The sequence below is a fragment of the Mus pahari genome, chromosome 4 (genome assembly GCF_900095145.1).
Source record: "Mus pahari chromosome 4, PAHARI_EIJ_v1.1, whole genome shotgun sequence".
In the NCBI taxonomy this organism is placed as follows: domain Eukaryota; kingdom Metazoa; phylum Chordata; class Mammalia; order Rodentia; family Muridae; genus Mus; species Mus pahari.
The window spans coordinates 131929896-131951670 of record NC_034593.1 but is presented as its reverse complement, the minus strand read 5'-3'; the positions used below and the strand labels follow the sequence as shown (position 1 = coordinate 131951670).

At 43.5% G+C, this 21775-nt stretch overlaps 1 protein-coding gene across 2 annotated transcripts in view; it reads left to right on the top strand.

Moving 5' to 3' along the window:
- Window positions 1–20161, top strand: part of Hs2st1 (heparan sulfate 2-O-sulfotransferase 1) — a 146373-nt gene extending 126212 nt beyond the window's left edge. Inside the window, exons 4-7 of one of the 2 annotated variants that reach the window (XM_021195439.2) lie at window positions 3392–3530; window positions 13364–13461; window positions 15632–15789; window positions 16515–20161. In XM_021195439.2, coding sequence (XP_021051098.1) covers window positions 3392–3530; window positions 13364–13461; window positions 15632–15789; window positions 16515–16741 — 622 coding nt within the window. In that variant the 3' untranslated portion in view covers window positions 16742–20161. Of the gene's footprint in view, window positions 1–3391; window positions 3531–13363; window positions 13462–15631; window positions 15790–16511 lie in introns of both variants that reach the window. The other variant, XM_029537323.1, reaches the window with a different exon arrangement.
- The last annotated feature ends 1614 nt before the right edge of the window (window positions 20162–21775 follow it).

Below are 21775 nucleotides of genomic sequence, written 5' to 3'. Positions count from 1 at the left end.
TTCCTGCAAACTATCCTCTGACCTCACATATGCACAGGCACACACAGCACAACAACAACAACAATAATGTTTTTTAAAGATTGGCGCTAAATCTAATACACTGCAGAAGTCTCAAAATGCTGTTTTCCCCAAAGGCTGTCTCCTTCCAGCCTCATTGCCTCTCTGTTAGACTCCAGCCAGTAGATTGGGCTCCTTGAAGATAGCCTACGTGTGCCCTGGCTTTTAAAGCTGTTCTTGGTTATTCCATCCAGGCTATGCACGTGTAGTGGTAAAGAAATGGTCCTAGTGTTGCTCCTTTTGGGCAACACATAGTTGACACGCATAGATTTCTGAAGTGTCTTCCAGAGAGCCCGCTGGTAGGTAGGTAGATATAAGTGTAACTGTGTTAGAAAATTGTCACCTCACACCCACCAAGTGGACCCCTCTTTCCAGGGGATCATTCTTGCCAGTCAGTAGTTTACTCTCCTTGAACAGAAATAGATTTCTACCCTTCCTCCCTGGGCAGGATTGAAGGAAGAGTCTCCAGCCATGGAATTTGCTTTTCTCCCCATATAAGCTGTATAATCAGCAGAGGTTAAACCGGTTAAACCCTGTTAGCTTTGTCTCTTACTCGGCTGTGCTGTGTGTCCCAGATGCCATTTTTACTGTGCCCATTTTCTGTTCCAACCCCTTGCCTCCAGATCTTTATGCCTATATAACCCTTCCGCAATTATAAGTAATGGCCCATTCCTATTTTCAGAATGAATTCACTGATCATCTCATTAAAGTTTTGCTTCATACATAACAAATGCCACCCAGAATGTCCTCAGACAGCTGTACTTTGGCTAGGGAGAGGTTTGTAATGTGCTGTGTCCTGTTTGTCACCTCACCCCCTGGTCCATGTGTCCAAGCCTAGGACCACCATCTAAGGAATGCCACCATGCCCTGTGTCCTCCCTCCTTGCAGCTTCTCTTACATGTCTGTCTTTAACCTGAAGTGGTTCCTGTGTCTTGCTGGGTGTTCTCTCACAAAACAGCGTGAGTGGTTAGATCCCACAGTCTGTCCACCCCAGCTAATTAATTCCCAGCCCCTGTGTGCTTGGCCATGGCCGCACTTGTGATAAAGTCCCAGACAGAAGCACAACAGCCGCAGCCATTCTGTAGCCTTTCCTGCTCCTTAGGTCACAGTGCTTGCTACACGTCTACAGCATTTGCTTCCTCTCTAATCGTTGCTGCTTTCTGGACACTCAGAAGACATCGTGCAGCTGGGGGCAGACGTTAGCAAGACAAGCTCAGAGTTGATTTTCCCTGAGCCTAATAGCTCACAGGTACCGCAGGTGTCTGACAAAGGCTAATAGCACTGTTACATGGTGGTCACCGGGGTCACAAGAGTGTGTCACAACCTTTTTCATTCTGAAACAGTAGCCACCCACCTCTGAAGAGACGAATCATCGGACTTCTATACTGGAATCTGCCGGTGACCTCACACATGACTCACAGAAATGAATGCTTAGAGCGGTCTGCAAGGCCCACATGCCTGCACTCCCAACCTCTCCTCACCACGTCGCCTTTTACTCTCCCTGATGCTTCCTCCACATTCTTCTCTCTCCAAGCAGCTGGCACTAGAAGCTTCAAGACCTTCATCCTTGGGGTTCCCTCTTGTCAGAATGCTTTTCCTCACCACATATCTGCATGTGTCCCTTGTATGTAACGTCAGTGATGGCTTGGTGGAAAGTGGTTGTGAGCTGTGTGTGTCCTCTGGCCCCGGCCCTGGTGCCTTCCTCTTGTCTCACTGATATGCTGCCGTCCGTATTTAGCCATCAGAGCTCACCAATACACACTGTCTCTGCCGCCAGGAAAATGTTAGCTCCGGAAAAGCAAGGGGTGAGGCAGTAGGAGGAAAAGCCAACCAGAGCAGCCTTGTAGATACGGGTGAGCAGAGTGGCTTACGGGATGAGGTGGGAAGACAGGCCTGACTGCGGATGGACAACTTCTGCCTAGAGTAGAGCCGAGCATTGGTGGAGCACACCTTTAATCTCAGCACTCAGGAGGCAGGTGGATTTCTGAGTTCAAGGCCAGCCTGGTCTACAGAGTGAGTTCCAGGACAGCCAGGGCTACACAGACTCAAAACAAAACCCTGACTCAAAACAAACAAACAAACAAACAAACAAACAAAAAGAGTTCAAGAAAACAATAAGGTAGCATCTAAGATGTAAGATGACTGAGGAGCTGGGGCGGGCTCGGCACCATGTTATTTCTGTGGTGCTAGGGACGCAGTCTAGGGCCCTGAACATGCTAGTCAGGCTGGACCCCAAGTCCCAGACATTTAGGTTCGATTTCAGCTATCAACGAGGTCTATTTCAGGATTCCGAAGAGCAGATGACTAATAAATGGTGTTTTAGGATACAGTTGAGAATTGCCAGATGAATAGACAGGGGAGACCCTGGACACAGGACAGCCACCAAGTGCATTGCTGTCTTCTGTTACTGTTTCCTTGGTTTTGATAGTGGGTTGTTCCACTTCTCTGCACTGCTGTTGTGCATCGGGCAGGTCATCCTCCTCCCCATTTTGCAGGTAAAGAGTTTCCTAGCGTTGAGTCCAAAGATGTGTGTCTCAGGCTGGTTGGTTCTCGGAGAATTCTCAATGTAGAGTTGATATTACTATTTCAGCTAATCAGCGTTTGTTATGTTCTCGCGAGTCTTGCGGGATCGTACTAGCAGATAGAAGGCAGCTTTCGTAAGAAAGCTGGGCAGCTACCCTCATAACCTGGGTATAGTACATGCAGCTTCAGGCACGGGGCACCTGCCAGTTTCTACAGATTACATGGTAGGAGGTCTCCAAGGTAGGCCGAGGCAAGTCAGGCACAGCAGATGTGACCCCATAGGATGGCACTCACAATTTCTAAAGGCTGCATGGCATTTGAGTTGTTCATGGGATGCACAGTGATGGGTGGGGCATGTGTCAGTGTCTGAGTGCCACACAGGGCTCATGAATGAGAAACTAGTGATAGGCTCCCTGGGGTCTGGTCTCAACATAGGCTGTGTGGCTGCTTAAACTCCTCAATAAATAAAGGCAAAAATAGGCCGCTGAGGCACAGTGTGGCTGGACAGGGCCTGCCAGGTCTGCACTCACCCCCAGGGTGTCTACTAGGCCTAGTCCCTCAGGACAGGATGCCTCCTTACTCCTTGAGGGCGTAGGTAGACTTTCTCTATTGTTTCTTGAATTATTTTTATTTGCTTTGTTGCTTCCTGAATATGAAATATTTCCCAGTCTTCACATACTCAATTTTATTTTAGTTAATTTATTTTATTATTTCTGTATCCCACCAGTACTTTAGATTTTTGCATATAATTTCAGGGTGAACCTGAACTAATGAAAATACTGACCTCATCACTGGAATTATGCTGTTTCAGATTCGGTGTGAAGAAGAAACCGATTTACATTAATGTCATCAGGGACCCTATTGAGAGGCTAGTCTCCTACTATTACTTTCTGAGGTTTGGAGACGATTACAGACCAGGATTAAGGAGGCGGAAACAAGGAGACAAAAAGGTAACGCGCTTGCTGCTGATCCTAAGTGTACTCTTCCTTTACTGTGGACATTTTGGAAGGAGCTCAGGACTGTACAGAAGCAGTGAAGAGGGACACACATAGTTCTGTGACTGCATGCTTGTCTTCTTACAGTCCTGCTATGTAAGTTACTGTTCTCAGTGCCATGACAGAAGCCGCTTGAGGAGTGGAGGGATTGTTTCAGCTACAGTCTGAAACAGTCCGTGGGGCAGGGAGGTGTGTGGTGGAAGGGACAGGAGAGGGAGGGGCGTGACCGTGAGTGCTGGGCTCTGCTCTGCTTGCTTCCTCCCCTCTATTCAGTACACACACACACACACACACACACACACACACACACACAGCACTATGAGGTGCTGCTACACATGATCAGTTATACGTCCCTGGAGATGCCTTCACAAAGCCAAAACTTCGTCTACAAGGTGATTTAAGTTGATAATCAATATTGACTGTTACACCTGCCAACAGTTTTCTAGGCAATCATTATCAGTGAGCCTGTTTTCATCTATTTTGGTTCTTAGTCTTAAAATGGCAGTCTACATTTACTTGTAGTCATGAGTTTATGAAATCGTTTTGCTAAAGCAGCTTCTGGCAAGGTCAGAGTCAAATATCTTAGGTACAGACCTGGGGTTTCTGCATCATTTCTTCCTGAGTGTCACCCGAGTCCAGTTCTCAGAACCACAGTGGGTTTGCTCTCTTTTAGTGGAACACCTTTTATAGCTTTCTTTGCTCAAACATTCTCCGGGGTAGGGCAGAGAGGTGGGTTAGCCACTGAAGGTGCTTGATGACCTGAGTCCATTTTCTGGTACCCACGCCATGGAAGGATTGAACTGGTCTCTTGCTGTGGTGCATGTGCACACACACACAATAAATGTAAATGTATTTAATTACCTAAGGCTTAGGAGACACAATCTAATAAGATCTTATACCCACCTGTCTGTAGCTCAATTATCCCATGTGCTCAGCCAGTGTTTCAGCCACCAAAATGAAGATGTCCTTGGAACTTATTATTGCTTCATACTTTTTCTCAGTAAAAACCCCCGTTGTTTACATTTACGATTGAACTTTGACCTTACCTCTACCGTGGCAGCTCCTAAGCTGAGCTATTCACTTCCTGTTCAGATCTCCACTTTAAAGCATTTACTTTATGGCATTCAGATTCTGTGTATGTGTTCTGTTCCCCAAATGTGGTAAGCTTTGTGACGCTTAAACCCCAAAGTTTGTCACAGAGCCTAGTTTACCGGTGAATCCCCAAGCAGCCAGGTGTGTGCATATTAAAGTGCTGCAGAGTTGGTGTAGTGTACAACCTGCGTACAGCGTTTTCTAAGTCAAGTGTTAGCTCTGTTACCTGAAAATAAAGGGCCCAGGACTTGAGAGATGGCTCGGTGCTTAAGAACACCTCCTGCCCTGTGAGCACCCCGGTTTGGTTTGCAGAACTTATAGCTCACAACTGTGTGTAATGTCAGCCCCAGGGGATTGGCCTCGGCAAGCATGTACATGTGTGTGCAGTATGCATGCTGTTGGGGGTAGGGAGAGAACACGTGCATGCATGTGTAAGCACACTCATGCATGTACACACAAATAGTAAAGAAAATTAGGACCCCAGAGAACATTTGTTTATGTAGCCAACTGTTACCGTTTATCAGTATGAGTAAATTCACAGTTTACATAGATAATTTTAGCTTGTTTTATTTTCCCCATTTATTTTATATTAATTTATTTTTTTGAGAAGGATGTGTGTGCCACAGAGCACATGACAGAGGACAACTTGTTGGATTTGGTCTCTTACTATGGAGGTTTCAGGGGTCAGACTTGGGTCCTCAGGCTTGGGGCAAGCACCTTTACCTGCCAAGCCATCTCACTAGCCAGAGGGCTTCCTTAAAGGGTCATTTTAGGACACCTGACCCGTGGTAACGCATGACGTCTGGTGTGAAGAAGCCTTCCTACAAAAGCGAAGAGAGTGCCATTCACTTGCACTTCTTTTGGTTAAGTACATAAAGAAAGGAAACCCAGCTTTATGCAGGTATGCAATTGGAAAAGAGAGTTCTAATAGCCTTTCCCAAAAATTAAGGCTACTTTTTAATGCTACAGTTGATTTGATAAATGGAAGGTCAGTGTGTAGAGCATGAAGCCACAGTGAACTTTTACACATTAAAATTTATTAATGCATTTGATGTTGTACTTGGAATTGGTCTTTTAGGCAGTTTTCAAACATCCTTCATTGTTTACACAATAATACACAGGGCTCCCAAGGATTAATGCATTTGATTATACAGTATCAAAAATTTACATTAATCCCACTAAAAACCACTATCAGCAAGAGCTGTGAGAAGTTGCATTTTGGAAGCTTGTACTTGCTACCATAAACCTTAAGTTCACCAGCACTCCAAGCTGTTGCGGATAATGCCTGTGTAGAATCTGTTATTAGCAGCAGATCTGTTACTGACAGGGATGCTCAATGCCCTGTAGATTGTCTGCTGCTTTAAGGAGGATGGCCTCTACTTAGTAGCATCTTCTACATCTCAGATAAGAGCTCAGCATGTCTCCAAGCATGGCCAATGTCATCTGAGAATAGCCAAAGCTACCAGAGACCAGCACAGCTCAAGGTGAGGACCACGCACTGATACAGTCTTCGCTGTTTCCTTTCAAGTGACACAATTGGCTCCTTTTAAGAAAGCTTCACCAAACACCAAATGTTCTCTGGGGTCCCATTGATTCTCAGTTGTTGTTTACAACTTTGTGTGGCTTCCAAACATCTGGCACTGCTAATTCTCACCATTTATAATTTCTACACAGCACTGCCCTCAGGCTACTGTAGCCTCAGGCTTTTCTAACTGCACCCAATTCCTGAAGTATTGACACTGAGACTTACTATCTATGAATAATTACCTAGGTCATAAGCTTGGGAGTGTTCCCCAGCTAGCTCATAACTTAACCTGTTTATTCTATTCTAGGATAAGTCCTGTCACATGCTAGTTCATCTCCTCAGGTTCATGTGACCATCTCCATTTTGGGGTGAATTTCTTCCCACAGCTGACTCTAACCCAGTATCCTCTCTCCCTGCCAGAATTCCCACATCCTGTTTCCTGCCTAAGCTAATTGGCCAACAGCTTTCTAATTGATGGTGATGCTTCCATACAGTACACAAAAGATTCTCTCCACATTTCCTCCTTTTAGTCCAATAAAAGTCTCTTACTCTTAACAATATAGACCATATATAATAATAACAATTAGGAAAACTATCATGATGTCCAGTCCATGTACATTTGGCAACCTTGGACAAAGTATTCTACTCTCTGTCCTATCTTTTTGAGTTCAGAGTTCTATACTTTCAATTTCTATCAAAGCTTGCATTATCAACCTAAAACATCTTCCTAGATTTGAAAACATTTTCTTAAATCCTAAACAACATAAATTTAATGGTAAAACTATAACCATCTAGTCTTCACTTCCATCAGAGAGCTGAGCAGGAAATACAAGCAAGCAGTTTCCAAAACTCTAGGAATGACAAGCAAGCCGGCTTCCTGAACAGTCCCCCAAATTTCTCTGTGTGTTGAAGCATCAGCTTCAGTCTTATGGCCCAGAATGTCTGACAGACTTTCTGTGAAGCAGGAAATAGGAAGGACTGCCTACCCTGTTGTATTGAAGCTTAGCAGTCAACTTCCCTGCGCCTCGTTTGTCCAGTTTGGACGGCAGACTGTCAGCTGTTGCCATAATGTTACTATGCACTCTGTAAAGACTATCCTTGTATTATTCAAATGCTTATTTCTCTGCTCCACCCCCATATCTGGTTGCAATCCGGACATGACCTTGTAATGCTTATTCTAAGAATCTCCTGCCTCAGCGTTGTGTAAACAGTGCTGCTTATTTATTCTCTGATTTGTCAATTTAAAGCTGATGAGCCAGTTACCGAGCAGGGGGGATATCAGGGCTGGACTTCTGATTCCAGTGAGGGGGTGGGGAGAGAGAAAAAAGACCAGAGGATTCACCATGTGGAGAGGGTCTGGAAGACACCATGAGAACATATTTGGAGCAGAGAGAGCCAGATCAATACTAAAATACAAGTATCTCAGGGATTTTTGGCTGGGAGGTAGCCAGATTAATTTAGAGGATTAAAACAGATTAATAACATTGCTCAGTTATTGTGCTTGGAATCTTTATTAAATAAATCTAGTAGTTTCTGTCTTATTTATCTGGGAGCTAGTAGGATAAAGGAAAAATGAGTACTTAGAAAGTTGCTCTACCCATCAGCAGTTGGCCGTGCCCAGTGGCTAGCTGGCCATTTTGCAGCTAACTCCATCTGGAGGTTCTTCAATGCTCATCATCTTCTTTGAAGTAGAGTGGGGCGCTTCCAGGAGCTGACATGTCTAGTTGTCAAAAAAGGCCTTTTATTAATAAAACATCTTTAAATGTCATATTGTATAGATCTCTGTCTGGGGGGAGCCCATCTGTCTGTCTGTCATATATCTGAATATGCAAATGTTGCTTGTGTCTAGCTATTTACTATCTCTTCAGCCTTGGAAATATATTTCTGTAATAAAAACTAGACTGGTATCTAACATGACCATAAGTTTGATTAATTAATTAATGATTAGCTTGCATTTCTTAATATCCTAAACAGTTTGTAATAGCAGCTTTCAAAAAGACTAGAACTTAACATTGCATTTTTAAGAAGTACATAGAATTACAATACCTTAAAATAAGTTGATGCATAGTGTGTTGTAACCAAATATAACCTTAATTTTGTGTGAATATACAAAGATCTATACCAATGTAAGATTTTTGGCTTGAGGTGGCACTATATTTTATGAGTAGATTCAATAATCAACCCTTTATTCCTGTTATTCCTATATTCCCTCTTTTTTTCTTTTCAACCCTTCTCCCCCCCCCTTCCCTTTAGCATAAGAAAGAAGGATAAAGGAAAGAGAAAGAAAGAAATCCCTGAGTCTGATCGCTTATATTTTATCAAGACCATTAACAACTTGTAACCAACCCACCTTTAATGACCACAATTCATTGAACAATCAGAAGCCATCAGCCTGCCTTTTAAGAATGGGGCATCACTCTCTAAAAATTGCTTCCTGCTGATTTGGGGCATCGCTTTCCTTTCGTCCCCTCCCCGCAAATGATATTGGTCAGTCTTCAAGCTAGCTATAGCATTTGCTGTCCAGTTTCTGCATGCTGAGAAAATTCAGGGTTTAAAGTCCTGACTGGGCCAGTCTATGATGGTGGACGATTTGGCTAGCCGATTCGAAATTGTCCTGGATGCAGAATTTTAAGAAAACAGCATTGAGGCAGTCTGAGGTCAGCTCAAACAGGATGCTGGAATAAGTATGTCTCAATGTCTCAGCATCTCCGAGGGTAGATATTATCAGAGCAGCATTGACTTGATTGGTGCCTGTAAACACATGAACTCTCACAGGTAATATATACATTTCTTCAATAACATATGTATGGAGTGTGCAGTGTGCACAATTCAGTTAAAGATAATTCTCTGCTCTCTGATGATGCTCTGGGTAAGGCATCTATTTTCTTTATACATTAGTTTGGATTGTATAACTAAGCTATAATATAAATTTCTGTCTATGCCATTTGAAAGGATGTGATATGTCTTGACGGTTCTGTAGCCAACAAGATGTATTGCCTACGTATTCATAGCTTAAGTCTGTCTGGAGACATTGTCATGTCTCAGACTGTCTCAGTGCTGTTCCCATGTAGAGGGATACAAGTTACCTGCTTTGTTGGTCTTCATGATTTCTTTCTTTCTGTTTGCAGCCAAGGTCTTCAGGGAGTCTCCCGGACTGTTAAATGTGATGTTTGGGGTTTTGTTTTTTATTTTTTATTTTCTTTTATTTTTATTAATTTGGAAGGAATGCACAGCTTTGCTTTTCCTATGGGAACAGAGACGAAGCCTCTCCCCAGCGTAACACGTTTCCTTCCCTCCACATAGAAACGGACTGATTTAAATCAGTGCAGCAACTTTTTTGATAAGCCAATGTATTTTAGCAGTTATTTGTTTCATTGGCAGCCCAAAAAATTAAAGTCAATGAAGCATTATTTAAACTATCGTTGGGAGACCATCTCCTCCTTATATTCTGTGAGCATTTCCTTTCAAGTCCTGTTAGATTTCTCTATACTTGCTTGGCCTGTAGGATTATAAGATACATCATAACATTTTCTACATCTGTCTCTGATAAAACACTGACCAAAAGCAACTTGGGAACAAAAGTTCATCTTACAGCTTGTAGTACATTAACCAAGGAAGCCAGGGCAGGAACCTGAAGGCAGGGCGGGAACCTGAAGGCAGGAACTGGAGCAAGAGGCCATGAAGTACTGCTTAGTGGCTTGTTCCTCGTGGCATACTCAGCCTGCTTTGTTTCCTGCCCCCCGCCATTGATTGATTGATTGATTGATTTAATGTATGTGAGTACCCTGTAGCTATCTTCAGACACACCAGGAGAGGGCATCAGATCCCATTACAGATGGTTGTGAGGCACCATGTGATTGCCAGGAATTGAACTCAGGATCTCTGGAAGAACAGTCAATGTTCTTAACTGCTGAACCATCTCTCCAGCCCTTCAGCCTACTTTCTTAAGGGGTAGCACCTCCCACAGCAAATTGGACCCTCCCTCTTCAATCATCAATCAAGAAAATGCATCACAGACTTGCCCACAGGGGGCATCTTCTCAATTGAGATTGAGAAGCTCTCTACCTAAAGGACTCTAGCTTTTGTTGACATAAAACTAGCTAACACAGAGGGCGCAGCCTAACCGTATTTCCACATTTGATGAGTGAATTACATCAAACACTATAAAGCAAACAATTCAGGTAAGATGCTCACATAGAAGCCTTGGGGGTAGCCCAGTTGTCCTGGAACTCACAGAGATCCACCTGCCTCTACCTCTCTGCCCCACTGCCTCCACCTCCTTAGTGTTGGAGTTAAAGTTATGTACCGCTACACCTGGTTAACTTTCTTTTTTTAAGTTATTGTTTTGCTTGTCTTTTTGTGTTTGTGTTTGTAATTCAGCGGGCGCTCCCATAGCTAGGACTAGCACCAAACTCAGCCTGAAGGATGGTCTGACCTCTGGCCTCCAGCCTGCCAAGTGGCGGGACTGCGCGCATGTACTTAGCACTCCTGTTAAGATCTAGACTCTTGAGGAAGCTCTGTGGCACGCTGTGCCCAGTGACCTCAGAGATTGCTGTCTACTGTTCCTCTGGACACCTTCATGCTTTGTTGAATTCAAGGCAGTATTGCATCTGTTCTGTGGCCTACTGAGAGAAAGGAAGGGGAGGCAAGTGGTTTTCTCCGAAGCAGGTGACCCAGAAGTTGTCCATGTTTGCCATCAGTCCACTAGCGAGCCTGTGACCGTATGGCCACACTGAATCCCATGCAAGAGAGGTTAACAGTCTGGCCCACAGAAAGTTTGATTTGGAGGTAACTTTAGTCTGCCCCAGTCAGGTAGCAGATTTAAAACACTGCCTAAAAACAGACTTGAAGATGTTCTAAATTTTCTTTTCCTGGAGGACTAAAATACTTGAAGAACACAGGATCTAGGAGTTTGCTAATTAAAGAATTGAGTTAAAATAGCCATGCAGTATGATTATTCAGTTTAATTAAAATAGTACGCATGAGATCTCCAGAGTTGTCTGCACATAGTCTGCACTGTCTACATGCTAATTTTGTGGAAACTTTTAGTATTGCAGTCTCCTTAACATGCTACTTTCTTGCAGTTAAGACAACCTTTTTAACGTGTTTGGATGTCGCACACACAGCCGTGTGGCACACATGGGATGGCTGTGGGGATAGTGAGGCTGTTTAGTAAGTTATTCAACTTCTGCCTTGTACGCTAGCCTGGTACAGTCATGAAGCGGAGCCTGTGTACTGAGCTACAGGGGACATGCCACAAGCTACAGCCTGTTAGAAACAGTCATGGGATCAGACACTTTCTAACCTGTCACACTTAGTTCCTTGAGCCACACTCTTTGTGAAAATTGGGGTACAATAGAGATAAATGGAGACATAACGTGTGCTTGCTGGATTTTTTTTTTTTTAAGCTAACTTGGCTTGTGGTAAAAACCACTTTGGGGGTTGGCTTCCAGCAGGAGAGCTAAACCAGACTGTCTTAGGTTCCTGTCCTATTGCTATGACAAAACATGCTGACAAAAGCAACCTGAGAGGAAAGGGCTGGCTCACAGTTCCAGGTCAGAGCCATCATTTCCCGGGATTCTGGGTTGTAGGATGGCGTCTGTAGTCAGCTGTAGAGACGGTTAGTTAACCAACACGTTCATGCTGTGTTCAGCTCACATTCTAGTTCAATAAGTAATTTATTTTCCTCCTTCCCTTTCCTGCCTCCAAGCCCTCCATGTACCTGCCCCCTCCCTGCGGCACAGTCAAGCAGGTCTTCTTACCGCAGTTATGCACCTGAGATAACCCCCATAAGCACAGCCAGACACCAACCTAATTTAAACACATTTTTACCCAACACGTGGGGGGCAGGAGCAGGCAGGTCGCTGAATTCAGGGACAGTCTGGTCTAAGTCGTGAGATCCTGTATTAAAAAAATAAAAACAACTCGCCCTCACACAGACTGGCTAGGGAAAGGCCTAAGTAACCAAGTGGCCAAGGGCACCGTTTCCCACTTAGACAGACGACACATACATAATGCACATCCAGGGAAACGGTGAGGGCGATCTCACGTGTGTCGTGAAGAGTGGCCTTGTCTCCAGCTCACCGCACTTTCCTCTAGTACTGTCATCCAAAAAGAGGCCTTTGCAGCAGCACCTCCGTGTGCTAGTTAGTTCTGCCTTCAGTTGTGTGGCGCCGTACAGTGTGCTCTGGCATGCAGTGTGCACATGGCATGATCTTTTCAGGCTCTGACCATAGTTGAGGAGCAAGACACATGATATCACGTGATATCACAAGTACATGAAGCTTCTTATGGACAGAAAGGTGACACGTGCAGACAAGTGTGTACCCTTCCTCAGAGCTGGCTGTTAGCAAGGCAGCATAGACAACTCAAAAGAGGAAAGGCGCCTTTCCGCCAGAAGCCTGGCCTCATGTGACCTCGGTTGGAAGAATCAGTCTACCAAGGAAGAAAGAGCATTTTAGCAGAGTTACAGAGATTTGGGGCACCATAATACGTTGAAGATGTCCTACGTTGAAGGACAGACTAATCTGGAAAGGGCAGGTGCTCCTTGTCAGAAGTAAGCAGGGCTTGCCTGCTGGAAGCACACCAGGCAGCGCTGCTGAAGGGCAGGGCAGGGAGCAGACCTCACTGGTGTTTCTCACTGGACGTCAGATGTGTGGATGGTTGGGAACTTGACTCGCTCCTCTGCAGGAACAAGTGCTCCTAACCACTGAGCCAACTCCCCAGCCCTTGCTCCTGTGCCTCATCCCACATACTTGCACTCGTTCCTGCCTAACTTACTGCGTTACCGATTTGAGAGCTGGAGAGATGAGTCACTGGGTAGAGCACTTGCTTTGCAGTGTGGAGCCCTGGGTTCAGCTCCCTCCGACGCGTAAAGCTGGGTGCGGTGGTGACCATCTAAACTCGCAATGGTTTATGGTGAGATGGGAACTGTGAGGACGAGAGAATTCCTTAATCTTGTGGGCCAGGTAATGCCCTGAGCAGCGAATAAAAGACCCTGTTTCAAACAAGACATAAGGCAAGGACTGACATGCAGGGTTGTTCTGACCTTCGTGCACACCATGGCGTGCCTACGCTTACAAGCACACGTGCATTTAGAGAGTAAGTTCTCTTTTTTTTGTTTGTTTGTTTGTTTGTTTTTGACTTGCCCTAGCTCTTCTCTTTGCTACAGACCTTCGATGAATGTGTGGCTGAGGGCGGCTCAGACTGTGCTCCAGAGAAGCTCTGGCTTCAGATCCCGTTCTTCTGTGGCCACAGCTCAGAATGCTGGTAGGAAAATAAACTAAACTAAGGCGGGCCTCTTCTTTACCTCCATAACCCACATCCCATGAGCAGGGGTGGAGTAGCCAGGACTAGATAGAGAATTAGGAGAGTCCGAACCACACGTGACATGTAAATATCTAGATTTGTTTTCTCTAAATGGTTTTAAAGGTTCATTGTCAACATACTCTCATGGTGTGGCTTATCAACTGCAGTTGATATTTTTGCTTTGGGGTTCTGTTTTGCTCAATTCCAACAGAGGATCTTAGAGGTCAGAGGTCATTTCAGAAACCTTATTTTGTCCTAAGTTTACTGCTTCAAGTAGATCAAATAAAGCCAAGAAGTATTCTTCTGATTTTATTGTTAAACTTATTTTGAGTTTTTAAGTATCCAACAATACTCTTAAAACGTATGGTTGTAATATAGTCTGTAGTAAACACAAAGTACAGAAGAGATTTTACTTTTTAAAAAAACCTTATATCCCCAGAATGTTCTGTGTTCAAATTCTTTAAGTAGTTGTACACATTTATTTATTCTAATCAACCATTTATTTTGGGGGCTCTAAAGATCAGATCTGGAGCTTTTCACAAGCTAGGCAAGTAGTGTACCACCGGGCTGTGTCCCCACTCTTTGGTTTCCTGAACTCTTTGGTTTCTCCTGCCCCTTCACTGCTGGGAACAGACATGCACTGCCATACTTGGTCTACTCAATCATTTTAATAGAAAATACAGAAACAAAATCCATTCTGAATTAGTATATTTCTTAAACTATACTGGGAAATTCAAGAGATTTCTAAATGATTTGAGCCATGTAGATTGGCAGAAAGTTCAAGGTCCTGCCTGTAGACTGCTCCAAAGCGTCATCATAGAAAGGGAATTGAAAGCATTGGGAGAGTCTCGAGTTTGAACCACTCTCTCTGAAAAGGAAACTAATTCTGTGGCGCAGATATGGCAGAGCACTTGTTTTTTGTGAATAAAGCTTTATAGAGCACAGCCACAGATACTGGCACATTTACCATCTGCTGAGATAGCAGAGGTAAACAATATGGTTTAAACCATATAGCCTACAAAGCCTAAAACATTTACTCTCTGCCTTTTGTAGAAAAAGTTTGCCAGGCCCTGCTTTTGAATAATAAAAAGTATTGCCTAATTGAGGTTTTTTTGTTTTTGTTTTTGTTTTTTGTTTTGTTTTTCAAGACATGGTTTCTCTCTATAGCCCTGGCTGTCCTGGAACTCACTCTGTAGACCAGGCTAACCTCGAACTCAGAAATCTGCCTGCCTCTGCCTCCTGAATGCTGGGATTAAAGGTGTGCGCCACCACGCCCGGCTTTGAGTTTTAAATAGAGAGACTACTTACTATATTTCATACACAACTTGGGGAGACCTTAGAAATCAACTGAGCCATTCTTCCTCCCCTCCCTTTAAGGTTCTTTTGAGGTAAAATCTCTTGTAGCCCAGGATGCCCTTGAACTTGTAATCCTCCTGTCTCCACTTCCCAAGTGCTAGGATAACATGAATGTACAACCATACCTAGTTTTTTGGTTTGTGGTTCTGACTTTGTTTTAATAGTTGAGAAAACAAAGAGTGAAGCCGCAGCCTTGGGATCACATTGGCACTTAAAATGCAGAGCCAGAGTTAAGCGTAAAGAATGTTGGTGCTAATTAGGTCCCAGAAGTATAGTCTATTTAGGGTGAAACCCGTTAACAACATTAGCTGACACTGTAAACAAAAAGATTATAAGCGGAGCCTCTTCTTACATACTTTCTGTTTCTCAGAATTTCAGTAAACACTAAAGCTTATGGAAAGAAAAGACACACAGTTTACAAATTAAGATAAACAATAAAAACAAATTGCTTCTACTTTACCAAAGGGGCTCTCAGAATGGACAAAGTTTTAGAGTAGTTTTAAAGCACAGTGCACACTAAGACAAATAAAGGACATACAAACAACCTGTCCTTAAAGTTGGTTCATTTCCAGAACCCTTTAGTAGAGTCTAAGTGTCTCTGTGGAAGTGGGGAGAGTTAGAATCCAGTTCATCTTCCCAGAGGTGCCCCCAAGGGCGTGCTGCTGCTACTGCTGCGCTCACCTGCGCACCTGCCTCCCTATTTCCTCCATAACACTTAGCAGATTTCACAACCAAGTTTTTGGTTTTTTGTTTTTTTCCTTTTCTGTGGTCTCAGGAATGTAGGGAGCAGATGGGCCATGGACCAGGCTAAGTCTAACCTCATTAATGAGTACTTCCTGGTGGGAGTCACCGAGGAGCTCGAGGATTTCATCATGCTGCTGGAGGCAGCTTTGCCCCGATTCTTCCGGGGCGCTACCGACCTCTACCGTACAGGTATGTGCATGGGAGGTTGGTTTCCACGGCCCTCACTGACTTACTCTGTGATAAAGTAGACTACAGTTCCAGAAGAGGGGTGGGTTGGGAGGGCTAAACACAAGAATAGCCATCATGGGCTGTAACTGCAGTCGCTTGTCTCAGGGCATGTCCAGACCATTGTGAGTCCATTGAATATTGATAATTTTGTGTGACAGTATACCATCCCTCAAACTCAGAGTTTGCATCTACCCTTGATTCTCCACTATTGTAGCAAATATAGGTGGTGGGAAACTAGATATAGGCTTTATTTAAGGGAGGGCCAGCAAGCTGGCTCAATAGTGTGAGGGCACTTGCTCAGGAGCCCAGATATGTGATAGGAGAAAAGGACCGACTCCAGGGATACACACACACACACCTGGACACTGGTAGTGGTTGTTGTTAAAAAATAAGTAAATGATTCTTAGAGTGGAGAGGGTGAGAGAATCCACTTACTGAATGCTGGTCTTGAGTTTACTATGTGGGCATTTTGTCAAGTGTTTTAAGGATTCACCTTGTAATGGAGATGCCTCTGATGAGGTTAGCTTTCTGGATTTTTCTAGATTATGTTACTAATGTTATAGGGTAATGTGTTACTTGCCCTTCAGATTGTCTTATTAACAGAAACCACTTCTTCAAGTAAAGAGGCATGTCTGTGTGTGTTCTGTAAGAATTATTTATGTTCCCTGTTTTTCCATCGTAAGTAGGAAAGAAATCTCACCTTAGGAAAACCACAGAGAAGAAGCTGCCCACCAAGCAGACTATTGCGAAGCTGCAGCAGTCTGACATTTGGAAAATGGAGAACGAGTTCTATGAGTTTGCTCTGGAGCAGTTCCAGTTCATCAGAGCTCACGCTGTCCGAGAGAAAGACGGGGACCTCTACATCCTGGCCCAGAACTTTTTCTACGAAAAGATTTACCCTAAGTCGAACTGAGCGCAGGTGTGGCCAGAGCGCTCTTGCCCCGGAACTTGACTGTGTCACCACCCTTCTCAGCTTCCTGCTGATGCGTGTGCGAGCTGTGAGCCACGCTGAGCTGGGGACAGACAGGAATGTCAAGAAATGAGATGCTGGCGGGCTGGCGGAGTCCTGTGGAGTTTTTAACTGTCAGGCATTTTTACTTTTTTGTAGTTTTGTTTTCATTTTCATGATAGTTATAATCTTCTCCTGGTGCAGGGGGAGGGGGACTTACATTACCTAAAATACACACATGGGAGTTTAGTCAGAAGGCTGAATTCCATTTCAGAAAAGGTTCTGACTCTCGTGCTTTGGATAAGCATTTCTTCACCTCTCCTTGAATGAAGATGAGTCCGTTTGCCACTTACCCTTCTGGAGTTTGTGCTGCCACCTCTGCTGGATAGTGCTAATAACTGTTTGGCAGTATCTGATTTATTTGTATGAATCATGTCTCACAAAGTTTGTTAGAATGTTCGATCATGTTTTCTCAGAACATTTCTGCTACAGTTGGGTTTGCCCATATTTATGTAGGCTTTATTTTATTTTGTTTGATGATCATTAGTATTAAATCAACTTAAACCCTGAATAATACTGTAAGAAGGTAAAAAGTTCAAGCAGTATTCCTGACTCCTGTCACCCCAGTACCCAACATTGGGATGGTATTGCCAAGAATGTGGACATTATCTGAGGCTTTCTTAAGGATTTCCACATACCAATATCAAAAAAGTGAGTTTAATACTTGTTTCTTCATGGCATATCTGTACCCCTGAACACTGGCGTATTGTGATCACGCACATGGCGACTCCATCAGTGAGCTGGGATGTGGGTAGGATTTGCCTACTCTGTACTTTTACCTGTAGACTATTTTTACTACGGTGCTTTATAATGTGTTTTAAAGCATTGCATTTACAAAAGAAAAATGCTGTAAATATTGCATATTTTATGTATTTGGACCAAAAAGTTACAAGTAAGTAGACAACAGTGGTGTTGCACCCGTTTTACTATGTCAGTAAAGTCGTCAGACCTCCTATCCTATTCTGGTATTTTGCCTTTAACGTTACTGTTATGATGTCACTAAAATGAGCTAACGTAGCCTGTGAAATTTGATAGAGAACAGTGCTCACGCCTGAGGCAGTAGTGAGCATAAGAAGAGTAGAGGCTGAGGGTGTGATCTCTGGTTCCAGCTCTGCACTTTCCTGCTGTGTGATGTTAGGAAGTCACCTGACCTCTCTGCCTCAGTGTCCTCATCTTGAGATCAGGACACTAAGACCTTCTCTCCCTGCCTCACAGGGATGTTGTGAGGACTAAGGAAAAAGAGCATGGCGAAGAGCACTTTGAAAGTGTGGTGTGGTGGTCAGATGTGAGGTGTTTTCACAGCAGTATCTCTAGCTGATAGTTTCATAGTCTCCATTCTTTTAACAACAAAAAGGGAAAATCCACTTTTAAGCTTTATGAGGGAAAAAAAAAACTTTCTCTTGATATGAATTTGTGTTTGATAAATATCTTCTAAGTGTTTTATCTTCTGTGCTTCAGCAACTATTGAAGTGTGAACTGCTTATGCACTTGAGAGACTCGGGACTGTCATTAGCTGATGAGGAGCAGGAAAGCCTTCTGTAAACTTGAAAGATGTTCTTGTTTTTATCTAACTTTGTCATCCAAAAATGGTGGCTATTTTACACTTGTGCTTGTTAAAGTGTATTTTGTAGAATTTGATTTCTCTCTTAATTTTTCACCTTCTTTACATCCAGAATTCAGATTCCTCTCAGACACACTTTTCTAAAGGTGTAATTATTTATATCTTTAAATGTTTCTAAACAGGACCTCATCAAACAAAGCATTTTCAACAGAAGACTTTAAAGTATTTATTGTGTAGTAGGAGGAGTGAAGAGCACTGTGTATCAGCAAGCACTTAGCAAGATTAAGGGATGACTGAGTCACAGGCGCCGCCAAGACGAAAGTAGTAAGGGAACGTAGCAACATTTCCCTTCCCCCTCCCACCTTTCCAGTGAATGTTTCTAGGTTCTGCTAAAAACAAGTTGTTTTCTTGCCCAGAGCTAAAGGAGCCTTGTTGAGGCAGGCATCTGGCTGTTGAGTAAATCTGAGGTTATTCTTGAGAGTTCGCACTAAACTCTTAGGTAGTTAAGGTAGCACTTAGAACACTAACTGGGACTTTCCCTAAACTGTTCTCATAAAAGACCAGAGTGAGTATGTCAGGTCTCTGTGCAGCGGCTCTTACTGTTGGAAAGAAGCTGTTACAGACAGGAGAAGCAAAGGGCCGTGGTTATAGCTTAGTAAGACCTTTATTTACAAGACAGAAGACATACTAGATATGAACCATAAGCCACAAGCCCTCGCTCGCCCTGTGAGGGATTGTCATGGAGAAGCTATGTCTGTGTCCGGACCACGTTCCCCAAAGAGTTCTTCTACCTCCCATATCTCCCAGATCATGACCCCCCCAAGGAGAGCTTTATGACTCAGTCTCTCCCCAGCTTCCTTCTGTCTTACCTGGCTGTCAGGTGACTCGTCTTCCTAGGTCACCGGTACAGATTCGGGACATTTCTTTTTTCGCTTTTTGGAGTGAATGGGTTCCAAGTGTCCTTTCTGGAGACTAAGAAAAGGGCCGGCTTGCTTCTGTACAAGTCATGGGAGCCTGAGTCCTTAGAACATATAACTATATAATCAAATGACTAGAACCACTGAGACAATGTGTATTTTTTACATGTGGCAAATGCTTTTCTTTTTTTGGCCTTTGTGCTTTTTCAGTAATTTGACCTTAGGAAGATGGATTTTATATGATAGTAAAGCAAAATAACCACTTTGAATTTTGAAGATAATGTCAATGTGTGTATGTATCTATGTTTATTTCCTACAAAAGAACAAAAGAAGAGGTAGCTTTCTGTGTTCAGCTTGTACCAACTGTCGTCTTATTGCTGAGAAATGGCCGATGTTGATAAACCTTTGTGTTTTAAAATGTAGTGGGGAGGGTATATTTTGATCTCCTCTGGCTTTAATTTCTAGAGCGTCACTTAAATATATCTGATAGCAACATTGAAGCACCGCATGGGAGCTGCTTCTGTGTCCCCTGATAGTCACACAGTCCCTAGCATCCACTGCTTCTGGCCTCCTAAGGATTGGATTTAAATATCTAAAACCCACAAAACTCCAAGTTGCCAGCTTTTTAAACCCTTGCGTTTTCCTTCTATTCTGAAAATCCAGCTAGTACCTATAATTTGGACTCTATTGATCTTCCCCATTATGTGTCCTGTTGGAAAACCCTAAAATTGTCTGCTCCATCAAGGAACTTACCAGAGTATTTTGATGTTGTATTTGCATAGATGGATACGAAATAGTTTATAGATGACAACTCTCTTTTTTTAATAAAATGAAATTTTTGAAAAATCTAAAAGTACTAGAGAACTTAACTAAAGCCCAGTTCCCTAATGCATAGCTAGTGTTTTAATTTATGTTAAAATCCTGCTCAGAGGGTGGGGGGCCGCAAAAAAAAAAAAAAAAAAAAAAAAAAAAAAAAAAAAAATCCTGCTCAGAGACCATCTGTATAAGTCATCTTGCCAGCTTTGCCAGCCATCATTTTCAGACATAGCTGTGATCCCAGGAGCCTTTATTATGGGAGTATCTGGAACCCAAGATTTCTATGAAACTTGTGTTTTAGGAGCTCAAATGCTTCTGCTTTGTGACGGATTGGTGCCATTGCTGTCAAGCCTTCGCAGTGTTGTACTTTGGACAGAGTCGCTAGGTGCAGGGGCGGGGATGGGGGAGTATGGACAGACTGCTCAGCAGGCAGTCTCCTAAGAGGAAAGACATTCGAGGGGCTGGGTGACCATTTGGTCAGATTCGTCCTAGACTTTAATGCCATGTGGCTTGGTGACCTTTGCAGTGCTATTTACGAAATGGACCCTGATGGTTCTGACCTGTTAAAGGTGAGTTCTCATGCTCATGTGACATGCTGCTGCAGCCTGGCCAGAGTGAGGTCCTGAGAGCAGCTCTAAGTCAGGGTCCAGTGTAGCGTAGAGACACACATGGTGAATGGAGACTTCAGCTAATCATGCCCACCCTTTCCCTGCCCTCTGTCCTCTCTCCTCCCCTCTCCCCGCCCTCTCTACCCACCACTGTCATTTATGCTACACTGTCCAACTTGAAACGACTTTGTCACATCTCTTGGAGAGATAATCACCCCCTTTCCTCAGCATTCTTACACCTCTGTGCCACTTAGTGTTTCTGTCTGATACCTGGAAGGAAAGCTATCCAATCAACACTGCAGGAAGAGGGAATGTGGCTCCGTGGCTGGCTCCGTGTCCTGCAGTGAGGGAATGTGGCTTTGTCCTGGCAGAGTGTTGTTTGCTGCTGCTTTGATGCTAAAGTGACTTGGTGTTTGGTGTCACCTGAGAGCTCAGATACTGTCACCAGAAAGCCCTGCGCAATCACCCACCTACAGAGCTTTGGTAGCTTAATTTTTTGACAAGTTTTTATATGTTTTGACCTCTGTTGCCTTGCGTTTATTAGTCATCGGTGTTGACATTTCAAATTGGAGAGATATAAGGTCTACTTAAGCATTCAGTTAGCAGGAGGAAGAAATAAAGCAGGAGCAGGCTGTTGGGATAAGAGGATGGGGCGTGTGAGTCTGGTGAGCACTTGGAGCTGTGTCTTCAGGGCAGCACATGGCCCTTACATCTTGAGAACAGCGGCAGTGCCACCAGAGATCACCACAAGGTCAGCGTTTTGTTTGTCTGTTAAAGATTTATTAACTTTAGACAGGCATAGTGATCTCTGGGTTTGAAGCCATTCTGGTCTGTAGAGTAAGTTCCAGGACTACATAGTGAAATCCTGTCTTTAAGAAAAATCAAAACCAAGAAATAAATGTTACTAATTTTGTCTGGTGTGGTAGTGTGCACCTTTAATTTCATTTAATTTAAGATTAGCAAGACTAAGTAAGACTTGTTTTGTTTTATTTTATATGTATGAATATTTTGCCTGAATGTATGTATATGCACTGTG